Raw genomic sequence first — 17,221 nt, 5'->3', positions numbered from 1 at the left:
ATGTTTTTCTTTATCTGTGCACTTTCAAGGTTTTCTCTGTATTTTTGGTTGTCAGAAGTGTGACTGTGATGTGCCTAAGTTTGGGGTCACTTTTATATCTCACCACATTTGTGAAATTTTTGGCCATTATTTCATCAGTTTTTTTCCTCCCTGTTCTCTTATTATGCCTATCTTAAACTTTTAAATATCTTCTCTTATGTCTCTAAAGTCCTGATCATTTTCTTTTAATCTCTTTTCTCTTTATCAAATTGAATTATTTCTTTGATTTGTTATCAAATTCATGGACTCTTCTCCTTTATCATGTCTCCATTCTTCTCTAAACCCATCCAATAATTATTTTTAGATTTCAAATAATTACTTTCCACTTGTTATTTTGTGTGTATGTATGTGTGTGTGTGTATGTGTGTGTGTGTGTCTGAAATCTCTAGTCTTTTTATTTATAACTAGAGGCCTGGTGCATGAAATGCATGCACAGGGGCGTGGGTGGGGGGAGCTCCCTTAGCTCGGCCTGCACCCTCTCTAATCTGGGACTCCTTGGGGGATGTCCAATTGCATCTCGCAATCTGGGATCACTTGCTCCTAACTGCTTGCTGGCCTGCCTTCCTGATCACCCCTAATCCCTCTGCCTGCCTGCCTGATATCCCCTAACTGCTCCCCTACTACCCTGATCACCCCTAACTGCTCCCCTGCTGGCCTGATCGCCCCTAACCACCTCTGCCTCTCCCTGCAACTGGGACCCAGGATTCCCTCCAGCTGGTCGCAGGCACCCAGGACCCGGGCTTCCCTCGCTCTGGCAGGCCACAGGCACCCAGGACCTGGGTCAGCTTCTCCTGGGCCGGCCGCAGCTGCAGGGAACCTTGGGTGGGCAGCTTCGCCCAGTCTGCAGCCGCAGGTGCCCGGGCTGCAGCCCCAGCCGCTGGCGCCTGGGACCACAGGCAGGCAGCTTGTCCCTTTCCCAGGCCGCAGCCTCTGCCACTGGCGCCCTGGACCGCGGGGTGTACGGCTTGTCTCTCTCCCGTGCCATAGCCTTGCTGGTCCCCATTCCTCTCTCGTGAGCTCATTTGTGCCTGGCCTGTCCCCATTCCTCTCTCCCAAGTTTTGAGTGTCTGAGCCGTTATGGCGTGACAGCGTGAGGGCATTATGACCATTTGCATATTAGCTTTTTATTATATAGGACTAGAGGCCTGTTGCATGAAGATTTGCGCAATAGGCCTTACTTCCCCTGGCTGCCGGCACCAGTTTTCCTCCGGCACCCGAGACCCAGGCCTTTGGTCCGGCCGCAGCCGAGAAGCCAAGCAGCAAGCTCATTTGTGCCTGGCTTCTCCGCTGCGGCCGCAGCGAGGCTTGGCTTCTCCGCTCGGGCTGCAGCAGCGAGGCTTGGCTTCTCCGCTCGGGCCGCAGCAGTGATGCTTGGCTTCTCCGCTCGGGCCGCAGCAGTGATGCTTGGCTTCTCCGCTCGGGCCGCAGCAGTGATGCTTGGCTTCTCCGCTCGGGCTGCAGCAGTGATGCTTGGCTTCTCCGCTCTAGCCACAGCGAGGCTTGGCTTCTCCGTTCCGGGTGCAGTGGAGAAGCCAAACCTCTTCATTCTTCAGTCGTCTTCAGTCTTCAGTCTTTGCTCCGTGCCTGCATATGCAAATTAACCGCCATCTTTGTTGGGTTAATTTGCATACCCGTCCTGATCGGCTGGTGGGAGTAGCAGAGTGACACCAATTTGCATGTTTCTCTTTTATTAGTGTAGATGATCATATGTTCTTTACTTCATTGAGCATAGTTATCGTATTTGCTTTAATGTCCTTATCTGAAACCTCACTATCTGGGTCATCTTGAGCTTGGCCTCTTTTGGTGAACCTTGCCATTGGTCACATTTTCATTGTCTTGGAACTTCAGATTATATTATGGATATTGTGAATGTTATTTGTGGGAATTTTGGTTTCTTCCTTGTTCCTCCAAAGAGTTGACTTCCTTATTTTAGTAAGCCATTAATCGGATTGGACTGAAAGTGAAAACTTACTCTTACCTGAGGTTGGCAGCTGTTCAAATCTCAATTTGATTCTTTTGACCTCAGCTGCAAACTGCCCTGGGGCTGTGTCCTGTAAATGTGTGCTCTGGGGCTCAGCCAAAACTCTTGGGTAGAGATTTATGCAAGAGTTGGGAATTCGCTTTTTTCCCCCCTCTCTTTTTTAGGATTCGATCTTTACTTTTTGGAGACTATGGTTGTGCTGGCTCTGTCCTCTTTTTCTTCAGCCCAGAAAGAGAGTGGATCATTTTTTGGAATTTTAGTTCCTACATGCCATGGCTGCCACTTGCCTGCAGGATAAGCTTTAAGAATGGTAAACTCATGCTGTGGCTGGTGTGGCTCAGTTGGTTGAAGCATTATCTTATAAATGAAAGGTTGTAGGTTCGATTCTGGTCAGGGCACATACCTAGGTTGTGGGTTTGATCCCTGGTCGGGACATGTATGGGAAGCAACCGATGTTTCTCTCTTTCTCTTCCTCTCTCTCTAAAAGAAGAACGGGGGGGGGGGGGGGAAGAACAAGGGAAAAATAAAAATAACAGGAAGCTCACCTGTGCTGATCTCTAAAAGCTATTAAAAACTGAAACTCATTCTGATCTCTTCTTCCAAGGTTATATTTCCAACCTAAATCAGCCTGGTTTTGGTCACTCTTAAGAGCCTATAGGTAGTTGTTTTATATTTATGTTTTCTCCCCAAAATTTATAGTAGCTATTAGAAGGAGCTGACTGCTTTATATTGGAAGATGAGCTCACTAGGTTAGTTTTGAGATTTCATTCAACATTTTTACAAGCTGCTTTAAAAAATAGTACTTTCTTAAAAAATAGTAATTCTTGAATTTATTCTTTATTTAAAAAATTTGATTTTAGAGAGAGAGAGGAAGGGGAGAGGGAGAGATTTACAGTTCTACTTATTTATGCATTCATTGGTTGATTCTTGTGTGCGCCCTGCCTGGGGATCAAACGCTGAATCTTGGCTTATTGGGACAACGCTCTAACCATTTAACCCATCTTTATAGTTACTAAATTTTTATAGGAGACTCATATGAATGCCCTAATTTTATATGTTCTTAACTAGTTAATCTTTTAATGCAGAATATTGCACTTCTGTTAGGTACCAGAAGAACATAGAGATGAACAAGGTATATTGCCTATTATAAAGTTTTATTGGTAGGATATTCATGGAAAGAACCATAGTGCTCAAGATATAATAAGTGCAAAGTAATTTCTGAAAAAGTGTGATTAATTTAGAGTTAGTTGATGGAAAACACTTTCTTAAAGGAGAGGGCATTTGATCTTAGGGTGATTCAAAATTAGAAATTCAATAGGTGTGGGGGGCTATGGTCTAGGCATAGGAAACAATAGGAGTGGAATATAAATGTGTGACAAGTCTTGGCATGTTTGGGGAGTGATTAATGTCTTGATGAGGCTGGAGCATTGAGTTTTTGGTAAGTACTGAAGCTGAAAATGTAGATTGAGGCCACCTTGCAGAATATTATGCTCAGGAGTGTGAATGTTATTTCTGAAGCAGCAGAGGATCACATTTGAGGAGTGAATGGATGTGATCCAACTTGTGTTTATGGCAAGATAAGTGTTGCTGGCAATGTTAACTGCAGATTGGAATGGGAACATAGTAGAAGAATAAGCAATACACAGGACCTGATCCAGAGCACTGTATATATGAAGAGAACAAATTGGGATAGTTTTACTTGAAATATTACTGAGGTAGAAATTAGTGCAATGAATAACTGACTGATGAAGGGAATATAAAAGAAGAGTGTTATCAAATTCAAGAGAATCATTAAATTTCTAACCACATTTGTAAATATCTCAATATCATGTTGAACATATAAAACTTTTTGGAACATTTTTAATTTAAAATTCCTTTGATAGCAGGGTACTTTAGGCTGTGCTATAGTGAATACAGAGTGGTTTTTCGTAGGGCATGTGCAATCAAGGTCACTTCAAAGTAATGGTACTTAAGGTCTGTATGTGATTTAGCCACCAAGCCCAGTGATGATTTAGGTTTCTCTAAAACTTTTAAATAATTTTTGTTTTTGGAGGTAGTTACTTGTCTATTTCATAGAATCATTTACAGTCTGCTTCTCACTGGTATTTTCAGAATACCTTACAGTTATTTAGAACATTGGTTTTGATTATTGATGAGAAGGTAACAAATGAACTAGTTTTAGCTCCACTTTTATGAAACTGATTGTATTATTTTTTTATTTTATACATTCATTTCTTCCACAAATATTTATTAGTACCTACTGTGTGTCAGGCACTGTCTTAGGCACCAAAAATTTAACAGTGAACCAAACAGATGATGGTTGTTGTTGTTTTTTTCATGGATCTTTCAATGTATTGGGAAAAGACAGACAGTAAACTTCCTCCCATAAGATGATACTTGAACAGAGACCTGAAGGAAACTAAGGAAAGAAATCATATTTCTGGGGGGGACAGCATTTTATGAAAGGAAAGAGCAAGTGGAAAGGCCCTAAGGAGGAAGCATGCTTGCTTGGTGTGTTTGAGCAAAAGCAGGGGCCATGTTTTTGAGGTAAAGTGATCCAAGAGAAATAATAATCCTATGTAATAAAGGCTAATATGCAAATAGATCGAATGGCAGAACAACCAAGCAATCAGTCGCTATGACATGCGCTGACCACCAGGGGATGTGTGTGGAACATGGCGGGCATTGGCCGCAATGGGATGGTGGAGTAGGTGAGCGGGGGCACCAGACCAAGGCCAGTTGCTGTCATAGGGGTGAGCCTCTGGTGGTTACTGAAAATTCTTTGCTCCTGCACACCGCGGTCCTGCACCTGCTACTGGCACTGGCCCGCTTATACCCGCTCCCGGCACTGGAGCCACCGCTCGCACCTGCTTGCATGTGCCCGGCGCTGGTCCGATCACTCAGTGCCATCAGTGGGTATGGGCGGCGGCTGCTGGCCCTGATCACCCCTGAGGGCTTCTCTACCTCCCCCTGCTCCTGAGGGGCAATCGGGGCAGCAGTCACTGCTAGCACCCGCTGACGGCGATGGCCCCCGCTCGCACCTGCTGCTGGCACCGGCCCCAATCGCTCTGCGCCATCAGTGGGTGCAAGCAGGGCCGGCGCCATCAGCGCATGGGAGCAGGGCTGCCAGCAGACAGCCTCATGGCCCACAGTATCCTTTCAAGGTGCATGAATTCATGCACTGAGCCCCTAGCCTAGTAGGAGATAAAATGAGGGGTTGTAGCAGAACCTGTAAAAGACTAATGGACTTAATTCTGAATGAGATAGGAAGCCAGTGGTAAATTTTGAGCATTGGATTGTCATGATTTGAGTTGTTTTTAAAAGGTCATTCTAGTCTCCATGTAGATAATAGCCTGTAAGGGGCAAGAAGGGAGACCCTTGTAGTAATACAGGTCAGAGGTGATGGTGGCTTGGATTAAAATGATCATGTTAAAAATAGTGAGTCATAGGTCATATTCTGGAAATGTTTATAAGGTAAACCTAATGGGATTGTACCACTGAAAGTCTGTGTAGGGAGATTTTTTGCTGAGACTCATCCAGAGTCAGAGAAAGTCATCAAGCCCTTTTAAAAAGAGTTGACTGTCTTTAGTGCTCTATGGAAGAAAGTAACTGGCAATGTGTTTTAGGTGAGAGCTTTGATATTTAGATTGAAGAGGAGTATTGCAGTTTTTTTTCAGGTGCAGTGGGAGGGCTTTCCTTGTCTTGAGACTTAATAACTACTTTAGGGGAGGTTTGGAGACAGCACAAGAGCTTTGTCAGGGTTAGAATGTCTTTTCAGACAGTCAGAGCAGATTCTCAAGATACTAGGTCACTAGACAGTTCCAAGCGTAGTACAAAATATCTGCATGCCCTCTGGGAACTTAGTTTCAACCTGTGGCCATCATGTAGTTTATATTTTTCTTGAAGAAGTAGACTGTCATTTCCTTTTGAGCTTCTCCTCTTTTTCAGTTAAGTCACTGGAATATCCTCTTTAATTATATCTTTACAGGGCATTTTTTAATATAGTGATGTGGCTAAAAACAAAATTACTGTGTTTGAAAGTTATTTTCAAAATTAGTTATTTTCTTGAAATTAGCCACGTGTTTACTATTTTTATTCTAGTGTACTTTGGCTCTATAATGTCCCTACATGTAAATATTTGTTCTCAACAATACCAAACAAATTGTGATTGAATTTTTTTCTTTTTTTTATTTCTTTATTAAGGTATTAAATATATGTCCTTATTCCCCCATTCCCCCCCTAATCCCCCCACTCATGCCCTCACCCCCCTGTTGTCTGCGACCGTTGGTTAGGCTTATATGTATGCATACAAGTCCTTTGGTTGATCTCTCCCCCTTACCCCAACCCTCCCTTACCTTCCCTCTGAGGTTTGACAGTCTGATAGATGCTTCTCTGTCTCTGGATCTGTTTTTGTTCATCAGTTTATGTTGTTCATTATATTCCACAAATGAGTGAGATCATGTGATATTTATCTTTCTCTGACTGGCTTATTTCGCTTAGCATAATGCTCTCCAGTTCCATCCATGCTGTTGCAAATGGTAAGAATTCCTTCTTTTTTACTGCAGTGTAGTATTCCATTGTGTAGATGTACCACGGTTTTTTAATCCACTTAGGCTGTTTCCAAATCTTAGCTATTGTAAATTGTGCTGCTAAGAACATAGGGGTGCATATATCCTTTCTGATTGGTGTTTCTAATTTCTTGGGATATATTCCTAGAAGTGGGATCACTGGGTCAAATGGGAGTTCCATTTTTAGTTTTTTGAGGAAACTCCATACTGTCTTCCATAGTGCCTGCACCAGTCTGCATTCCCACCAGCAGTGCACGAGTGTTCCTTTTTCTCCGCATCCTTGCCTACACTTGTCGTTTGTTGATTTGTTGATGATAGCCATTCTGACAGGTGTGAGATGGTACTGCATTTTCGTTTTGATTTGCATCTCTTGGATAATTAGTGACTTTGAGCATGTTTTCATATGTCTCTTGGCCTTCCTTCTGTCTTCTTTTGAAAAGTATTTATTTAGGTCCTTTGCCCATTTTTTTATTGGGTTGTTTATCTTCCTTTTTTTAAGTTGTATGAGTTCCCTGTAAATGTTGGAAATTAAACTCTTATCAGAGATAACATTGGCAAATATGTTCTCCCATACAGTGGGCTTTCTTGTTTTTTTTTTTTTTTTTTTATTTTTTTTTATTTTTTTTATTTTTTATTTTTTTTTTATTTTCCTCTTAAAGTATTACAAAGGGTATTACATAAGTATCCTTTTTCCCCCCCCCCCGCCCTTGACAAACCACTACCCTCCCTTACCCCCCAGTGTCTTATGTCCATTAGTTATGCTTATATGCATGCATACAAGTCCTTCGGTTGATCTCTTACTCCCCTCCCTCCTGCCCCCCAACTCTCTCTGGCCTTCCCACTGCAGTTTGACAATCAGTTTGAGGCAGCTCTGCCTCTGTATCTATTATTGTTCAAAAGTTTGTAATGGTCTTTATTATCCATGAATGAGTGAGATCATGTGGTATTTTTCCTTCATTGACTGGCTTGTTTCACTTAGCATAATGCTCTCCAGTTCCATCCATGATGTTGCAAATGGTAGGAGTTCCTTCTTTTTAACAGCAGCATAGTATTCCATCGTGTAGATGTACCACAGTTTTCTAATCCATTCATCTACTGATGGGCACTTAGGCTGTTTCCAGATCTTAGCTATGGTGAATTGTGCTGCTATGAACATCTGGGTGCATATATCCTTTCTGATAGGTGTTTCTGGTTTCTTGGGATATATTCCTAGTAGTGGGATCACAGGGTCAAATGGGAGTTCCATTTCCAATTTTTTGAGGAACCTCCATACTGCCTTCCATAGTGGCTGCACCAGTCTGCATTCCCACCAGCAGTGCAGTGGGCTTTCTTGTTGTTTTGTTGATGGTTTCTTTTGCTGTGCAGAAACTTTTTATTTTGATGTAGTCCCATTTGTTTATTTTCTCTTTAGTTTCCATTGCCCTAGGACCGTGGTCGGCAAACTGCGGCTCGCGAGCTACATGTGGCTCTTTGGCCCCTTGAGTGTGGCTCTTAGGAGTACCCTAATTAAGTTAATAACAATGTACCTACCTATATAGTTTAAGTTTAAAAAATTTGGCTCTCAAAAGAAATTTTAATCGTTTTACTGTTGACATTTGGCTCTGTTGACTAATGAGTTTGCCGACCACTGCGGAGCTCTATCAGTGAGGAAATTGCTTCCGCATATGTCTGAGATTTTGCTGCCTGTGGATTCCTCTGGTATTTTTATGTTTTCCCATCTTATGTTTAAGTCCTTTATCCATTTTGAGTTTATTTTTGTGTATGGTGTAAGTTGGTGGTCTAGTTTCATTTTTTTGCATGTATCTGTCCAATTTTCCCAACACCATTTATTGAAGAGACTGTCGTGGCTCCATTGTATGTTCATGCCTCCTTTGTCAAATATTAATTGAGCATAGTAGTTTGGGTCGATTTCTGGGTTCTCTATTCTATTCCATTGATCTATATGTCTGTTCTTGTGCCAGTACCAGGCTGTTTTGAGAACAGTGGCTTTGTAATACAGCTTGATATCTGGTATTGAGATCTCACCTACTTTGTTCTTCTTTCTCAGGATTGCTACAGCTATTCGGGGTCTTTTTTTATTCCAGATGAATTTTTGGAAAGTTTGTTCTAGGTCTGTGAAATATGCCGTTGGTATTTTAATGGGGAGTGCATTGAATCTATAGATTGCTTTGGGAAGTATGGACATTTTAATGACGTTGATTCTACCAATCCATTAAAATGGTATGTTCTTCCATCTGTTTATGTCTTCCTCTATCTCTTTATCCAGTGTCCTGTAGTTTTCCACGTATAGGTCTTTTACCTCCTTAGTCAAATTTATTCCTAGGTATCTTAATTTTTTTGGTGCAATGGTAAATGGTTTTGCCTTTTTAGTGTCTCTTTCTGTAAGTTCACTGTTGATGTATAGAAATGCCATAGATTTCTTGGCGTTAATTTTGTATCCTGTTACATTGCCAAATTTATTTATTAATTCTAATAATTTTTTTGATGGAGTTTTGAGGGTTTTCTATGTACAGTATCATGTCATTTGCGAATAAGGACAGTTTTACTTCTTCTTTTCCAATTTGGATGCCTTTTATTTCTTCTTCTTGTCTGATCGCAATGGCTAGTACTTCCAGTACTATGTTGACAGGAGTGGTGAGAGTGGGCATCCCTGTCTTGTTCCTGTTCTTAGGGGAAATGGTTTTAGTTTTTTCCCATTGATTATGATGTTGGCTGTGGGTTTGTCCTATATGGCTTTTATTATGTTGAGGTATGATCCTTCTATTCCCACCTTGTTGAGAGTTTTTATCAAGAAAGGGTGTTGGATTTTGTCAAATGCTTTTTCTGCGTCAATTGATATGACAGTGATTTTTATCTCTCATTTTATGTGATGTATCACGTTGATTGATTTGCGGATATTGTACCATCCTTGCATCCCTGGGATAAATCCTACTTGGTCATGATGTATGATCTTTCTGATGTACTGCTGGATCTGATTTGCTAGAATTTTGTTGAGGATTTTAGCATCTGTGTTCATGAGGGATGTTGGCCTGTAATTCTCTTTCATTGTGTTGTCTTTAACTGGTTTTGGTATTAGGGTGATGCTGGCTTCATAGAATGAACTTGGAAGTGTTCCTTCCTCTTAAATTTTTTGGAATAGTCTGAGGAGGATAGGTTTTAGTTCTTCCTTGAATGTTTGGTAAAACTCCCCTGTGAAGCGGACCGGCCCTGGGCTTTTGTTTGCCAGAAGCTTTTTAATGACTGCTTCAATTTTTTCCATATTTATCGGCCTATTGAGATTTTTAGAATCTTCCTGATGAGTTTTGGAGGGTTGTATTTTTCTAGGAATATGTCCATTTCCTCAAGGTTGTCTAGTTTGTTGGAATAGAGTTGTTCATAGTATTTTTTAATAATCCTTTGTATTTCTGTGGGGTCTGTTGTTATTTCTCCTCTTTCATTTCTGATTTTGTTTATTTGGGTCCTCTCTCACTGCTTCTTGGTGAGCCAGGCTAGAGGTTCATCAATCTTGTTTATCTTTTCAAAGAACCAGCTCTTGGTTTCATTGATCTTTTGTATTGTTTTTTTTTTTGGTCTCTGTGTCATTTCTTTCTGCTCTGATCTTTATTATCTCCGTCCTTCTGCCCACTCTGGGCTTTTCTTGTTGCTCTCTAATTCTTTGAGTTGTAGAGTTAGATGATTTTCTACCATTTTTTCTTGTTTTTTTATGTAGGCCTGTAGAGCTATAAACTTCCCTCTGGAGACTGTTTTCATTGTGTCCCATAGATTTTGAATTGTTGTGTTTTTATTGTCATTAGTTTCCAGGATGTTTTTAATTTTTTCTTTGATCTCTTTGGTAACCCTATCATTGTTTAATAGCATGCTATTCAGCTCCCAAGTGTTTGAATTTTTTGGATTGTTTTTATTGTAGTTTATTTCTAATATTATGCCATTGTGGTCTGAGAAGATGCTTGGTATGATTTCAATTCTTGAATTTGGGGAGACTTTGCTTGTGACCCAATATGTGGTCTATTTTTGAAAATGTCCCATGTGCACTTGAGAAGAACATGTATTCCGTGGCTTTGGGGTGAAATGTTCTGAAGATGTCAACTCATCTAGTGAGTCATTTAGGATTGCTGTTTCTTTGCTGAAGTTTTGTCTAGAGGATTTACCCAGTGATGTCGGTGGTATATTAAAGTCCCCTACTATGATTGTATTGTTGTCAATCTCTTCCTTGGTATCTTCCAGGAGTTTTTTTATGTATTTGGGAGCTCCTGCATTGAGTGCATATATATTTATCAGGGTTATATCCTCTTGTTGTATTGATCCCTTTAGTATTATGAAGTGGCCTTCCTTATCTCTTGTTATGGCCTTCACTTTGAGGTCTATTTTGTCTGATATAAGTATTGCTAACGCTGCTTTTTTTTCATTTCCACTTGCCTGAAATATATTTTTCCATCCCTTCACTTTCAGGCTGTGTGAGTCCCTTGTTCTGAGATGGGTCTCTTGTGTGATTGAATTTTAAAAGATGACCTGAGAAGGCAAATCCTTCTTAATTTTTTTACTGGTCTTTTTTTTTTATATATCCTCCAAAAATAAATCGGACTTTATTTAACAGTTCTTTGTACAGAATTAATTTTTTCTGAGTAATCAATTTTATATACTTCATATGAAGCAGCATGTCTTAACTTCTCTTTAGTTGTTTTACAATTTTAGTATCCATAGCTTTTCTATTTTATTTGTTTCTCATTAAAATATAGCAAAAACCCCCAAAGATTTGCTATTATATTCTAATTGACCCTATTTCACAGTGAATTTCTAGCAAAACTCATTGGTAGATTCATTTCATGAGTATCAAAAATCTGAAAAACACAATAAAATGGTGGTTGTAGGTTTTTAGGTGTATGTTATTTTAAAATTGATGGCAGCCTTTAAATCTTATCTAAAGGAATATCATTACTCCATAAATAAAATTGAGTAAAGAAGGTATTAAGAGACACATTCATAGCTTTGGTTATTTGATATAGCCATCTCCAATGACATTTCTTTCATCAAATCATTTATTGAATCACCCTATAGTAGATGGCAGTCCTGCAAAGTATATTATCTTTTCCTTATTTGTAAGTATTGGGATGTGGTATTTTTGTACTGCTACCAAAGGCAGTGTGTGTGTGTGTGTGTGTGTGTGTGTGTGTGTTAGGGGGGTGGGGGGGGGGGAGGGGAGAGAGAGAGAGAGAGAGAGAGAGAGAGCGTGAGCGAGCACTGTACACTCCCCTGGGCTGGGCTCTTACTCCCTACGTTATAGATGTTTCTTTTTCACAGGGATAGACTTGGGCATGATGTCAAGCAGAGTGGCTGTATTGACTTATTACCAGCTTTGTTGCAGGGATATCCTAGCTACTCTTCTTTACATTCTTTGTACCATCTTCCTTCTTCCTTTCATCCCTTCTCAGCTCACTAGACTCCCTACTACTACCTGAAATATTTTTCCAATTCCAGTCCTGTTTCTCACTTTACCCTAGTTTCTCAATCTAGCATGGCAGAATTTTTGGTTATAGGTCCAGCAGTGGCAAGTGGGAAGGGAAGGAACTGTGCAGCTTTGCTCCTCATTGACCCCTTTTACCTCTAGGCTGGTCAAACTAAATCTGAACCTCACCAAACCTTAATTAATGCTTTATGTACACAAACTCGGTACTGTTGGGGCCCATATGTGGGGAAGCAGATATTTATGGTATATAAAAGTCACTCCCCCTAAAAAATTTGTTTTCAGTTTTTGCTAGTGGTTAAAAACTTTTAGAAGTCTCTAGGATTCTGCTTGAAGAATGAAAGAAGGTCTAGTATAAAAGCTGTGAAAGAATTTTATTATTGACTCAAGAAAGAGAACACTTGGTCAAAAACAAAGGATGGTGGCAGTGGAAAAGAAGCAGGTAGACTATAACTGAGTTCTTCATAGAAAAGAGTAATGCCAAATGTTGACCTTTGCCAAGAAATTTACTTGCTCCTCCAAGAGTCTTGCTCTCTGAAACCTCAAAAACTTGGTTTTCATCTTAATTCCTTCTCTAGGGTTCCAGCCTCGTAGGAATTGCCGGTATATGTAGTAATTTATTATTTCCTTCATTACTTTTTCTATTAAATGTTTTACAAAAGAAGGAAGCATATTACTTTGTTGAATTTACAACCATAGTTTTTAGATATAAGGTCTAAAATTTAGTGTTCTTTACTGGAAAATATTAAATAAGAATAGTATGTCTTTTAAAATGGGACACATGGACTCAAAATATATACATATTGTTACTTTATTTAATTGGTTCCATTCAGAAAAGCAGGCACTTAAGAGATTCTATATATAAAAGATTAAATAAGAAAGATTTAATCTCTAGATTAATTAAATTATTCGTTAACTCTTAATCTTATTGATAGGAATACATCAGATTAACATATTAGAAAATTATACAAGAATAAAAGTGTTTCTACCACTTAATTATTGGTAAACTTTCTCTTATATCTACCATTTTAATCTTGTCAATGTGGAACTAGCTTCTCTAAAACTGTTAAATTGGTGTAGATAGACTAGAAATGGGAAGGAAAGAAAGTATTTGGCAATGATGGTTTAGATATATCTTAATAGAAATGTTTTCTTTTGTAATCACTGTATTTTTTAAATATATTTTTATTGACTTCAGAGAAGAAAGGAGAAGGAGAGAAAGATAGAAACATCAATAATGAAAGAGAATCATTGATTGGCTGCCTCCTGCACACCCCACACTGGGGATGGAACCCACAACCTGGGCATGTGCCCTTACCGAGAATGGAACCATGACCTACTGGTTTCTAGGTAGAGGCTCAACCATTGAGCCACGTTGGCCTGGCATTGTAATCACTGTATTTTAACTATGATGTATTATCTTGGGATAAATAGTTTTTCTGGTTTTGATCAATGTGTATAATTTCTGTATTAAGTTTATTTTCTGTGTGTAATTTCTTTTTTAATGCTTACTTTGATCTTATGGCTGAAGCTTTGGAAAGATTATTATTCCTGTCATATTTCTATGTTTGTACAGCCATTGTCTTCAGCAGAAAGGAGTCATTGAAGCCTAAAGATGACTCTTGCCTTTGTTAGTGCCAGCCACGACTGTCCATTCATAGTCTGGATATGTTAACAATAAAACTATAGAACTCTGAGTATAAAACCTAGCCAGACCCTTGTTATTCTTTAGCACCCTTTGAGCTCCCTGCAATGTCCAGTATTATGGGGTTGTAGCCCTCTTTAGCTGTGGCTTAATTAATTACCATTTTATTTAATTAATCTTTGCTCTTCCTTCATGCTGTGGAAGTAATTAATGTCACTTGATGAAAATTGAGTATGTGTTTTCACAAAATTTCATGCACCTCATTTGAAATTTCTCAGATGTTTTCTGTAGCAGGCACCCATCTTTTCTATATTCTCTTTTACAAATGCATTTGAAATCATACAAAGGCCTCATATTTGTTAATTACTTGATATACTAGTAAAACAATTCAATCCTAAACTGAAAAAATTATGGTCTGATTATTTTCATTAGGATGGGATCATCAAAATAAATTTCCATTATTATACATATTTAATGAAAGTGTGATTTTCCCCACTTCCTCCAGTCCCACCATTCTGTTTTCTATCTCTATGAATTTGATTACTCTCAGGACCTCATATAAGTGGAATCATACAGTATTTGTCCTTTTGTGATTGGCTTACTTAACATAATGCTCTCAGGTTCATCCATTTTTAGCATATGTAAGAATTTTCTTTTAAGGCTGAATAATACTCCATTGTAAGTATATACCACATTTTGTTTAACCCATTCATCCTTTGATAGACACTTGAATATTGTAAATAATGCTGCCCTGAACATGGGTATACAAATATTTGAGACCCTGCTTTCCCAGTAGCCAATTTACTTTTATATTTTGTGTTGGTCATCTATACTAATAAAACAGTAATATGCTAATTAGACCGGACATCTTCTGGACCTCCTTCTGGACAAAGCCACGGTGGTGGGGGCTGAGGCAGAGGTGGTTAGGGGCGATCAGGTTGGCAGGGGAGGGCAGTTAGGGGCAATCACGCTGGCAGGGGAGGGCAGTTAGGGGATGATCAGGCCAGCAGGGGAGGGCAGTTAGGGGTGATCAGGCCAGTAGGGGAGCAGTTAGGGGCTATCAGGCTGGCAGGCAGAGGCAGTTAGGGGCGACCAGGCAGGCAGGCAGGCAGGCAGTCAGGCGAGCGGTTAGGAGTCCCAGATTGCGAGAGGGATGTCTGACTGCCAGTTTACGGGATCGGGGCTAAACCAGCAGTTGGACATACCCTGAGGGGTCCCAGATTGGAAAGAGTGCAGGCCGGGCTGAGGGGAGACCCCCCCCCCCCCCCCCCCGCACAAATTTCATGCACCAGGCCTCTAGTTTAATATAAAAATTTTTTTTGCCTCATATAGAAAAATAATTGCAACTGGAACGTATTTAAAAATTAAGTAGTTTTATATAAGTGGATTTTGTAGGTTAATACTAGCCTTTGTCTTGAATCAAGTCTCATGGGAATTCTATCTACTATTCTAGTGTTGATTGTGAAGAAAATGCTTGGAAAATAGCCCATAGAGAGACGGTAACAAAGTATGTTTTGATTAGATAGAATCTTAAATCTAGAATTTTGATAATTCTCAAAGAATGAACATAACATTTCGTAGTTTTGTGCATAATCTCTGTGTTTTCAAAACTTTGGTTTCACTTGAAATTGTGCCTAGAGTGTGGTCTTTAGTTAGGTACCCATCATTTCTCTAATGTGTTTAAAAACTTTAAAAATATATATTAATCATTTAATATCGGAAATACAGATTCTTCAAAAGAATTAATTAGAGTCCTACTAACTGAATTAGTAATTAGTAGATTTTACTTGGAAACTGACTTCTTTCCCCTGCTTTTTGCCACTTAACCCTTCAATTGGTAATTTAGTCCCTCTGAAAGAGCTTTGGGAATGCTGGCCAGTTACTGGAGAATTTGGGACATTTAACTTACTACACATCACATTCTCACTTAAATCACAGAAGACTTAAAAGGAATTTTTTTGAAGAAAAAGAGGTTCTAAAACTAGTGGAATGTTTCTTTTTAAATTCTAGAGTTTTCTCATGCAAGAATGAAACCAAAAAAGTCAACTATTTGTATTTTGTCATAAAAAGAAGCTCAGAGGGGTTGGTAAAGTATACCCTGTTAGCAGTCAAGGATGAAAAAGTCTGATCTTCAAAACAGAAAAGGGAGAGATGGCTGGATTGAGAGATCTCCATCTCTTTAAAATTTTTCTGGGGACTGATGAGAAGGTGAAAATACTGGAACCAAAGCTTCAGAAGGTACATTAAGGAATACAATACTCTTTTGTTGTTAATGGTTACCAATCCTTCTCACTTTGACTTTTCCTGTGCAATTTTCATAAGCGTGGATGTATTTATTTGGATTTAGATTTAGAAAAAATTTTACTAGGATGAGTTGTCATGTCATTTTGATTAGCTTTGATGTAACTAATGTTGATTTGATATGGGTTGATTTAGTTTGCCATCTTTAAGAATATCTAATCAATGCTTTGATAGAAACCAGTTTTATTAACTTGAACAGTTATTTAACTTGTTTCATTTTCTAAGTTTTGTCCTTAACTGAATTCTTTATATTTTCATGAGGCAGTACTAAACTGTAGAAACCTGTGGGGGTTCATCTACTCTTAGAAGTAGCAATGGATGGGTATAAAGATGGAGAGGCCCAAATTATGCACTAGTCTAAAGTCTCCAAAGATGTATTTTGGTATGGAAATTCTGCAGTATATATAGAGCATTTTATGAAGCAGTGATGAAGATGCTCTGACAGAATTTACTTTCTATTGGTTTCTGAGACAAAGATTGATATACAGCCAGTTCCAGGCAAATACATACGCCACCCACTGAATTGTACTCTTCTGTTATACCAAAGAAACATCCATCATGGTATCCTTTTGGATTTATATCTTTCACTTTCTTCTCTCCATAGGTATGGATGAACGAGGAAGTACACCATCTTGGGGAACAAGTGGTCAACCAAGCCCCTCTTATGACTCATCTAGAGTAAGTGTGCTCATCAACCCTTGATTAAAACTGTAAAGATAATTTGCCAAATAAGTTAAGTTCTTTCATATATGGAACTTTGTTTCTTAAGAGAAATGAGGTTAACTTACATTCATTGGAATATAGAATACCCAGTACCTTCATAAAAGGTTTAATTTTCTATTATCATACATTGAGACTTTATTTTATCTCCTAAAATGAAGAAAATATTTCTGGTGTAATTTCTACACGTAGACTACTTATAATATTCTGCTAAAATTGTAAGAGCTTGGAATGCCTCACTAAATATTCTCCATACATAGCCATTTTTCTTCATATATTGTTTATTTGTTTTGAGAGATGGCACTAGCTTTCAAAGCTTCTAGTCTCCTGTCTTCCATACTTGCTCCAGTAGTCATCAGCTGTTTATATTAGGGATGCTATAGCCCTGTCTCTTAGAAGCATATCAAAACACATATAACAGATGACATTTCTTGGTTGGCAGTTAAGAGAAAATAGGACCAAGCTAATGTTCTACACAATGAAAGGTCAGTAGATTAGAGGTTCTT

The 17,221-nt window shown here is 39.1% G+C and overlaps 1 protein-coding gene across 4 annotated transcripts in view; it reads left to right on the top strand.

The window, feature by feature from the left end:
* The window catches only part of TCF12 (transcription factor 12), a 365,067-nt gene that overhangs the window by 117,252 nt on the left and 230,594 nt on the right, over positions 1 to 17,221 (top strand). For 3 of the 4 annotated variants that reach the window (XM_070421983.1, XM_070422000.1, XM_070421990.1), the window contains one exon: positions 16,600 to 16,673. In XM_070421983.1, the coding sequence (XP_070278084.1) occupies positions 16,600 to 16,673 (74 nt within the window). Of the gene's footprint in view, positions 1 to 16,597; positions 16,674 to 17,221 lie in introns of those variants that run through there. The other variant, XM_070422011.1, reaches the window with a different exon arrangement.

The sequence above is a fragment of the Myotis yumanensis genome, unplaced genomic scaffold, assembly GCF_028538775.1.
Source record: "Myotis yumanensis isolate MYYU_CA2020_CCGP unplaced genomic scaffold, mMyoYum1.0.hap1 SCAF_1, whole genome shotgun sequence".
NCBI lineage: Eukaryota > Metazoa > Chordata > Mammalia > Chiroptera > Vespertilionidae > Myotis > Myotis yumanensis.
The sequence above is the reverse complement of the archived record's forward strand: the minus strand, read 5'-3'. Positions and strand labels throughout refer to the sequence as shown.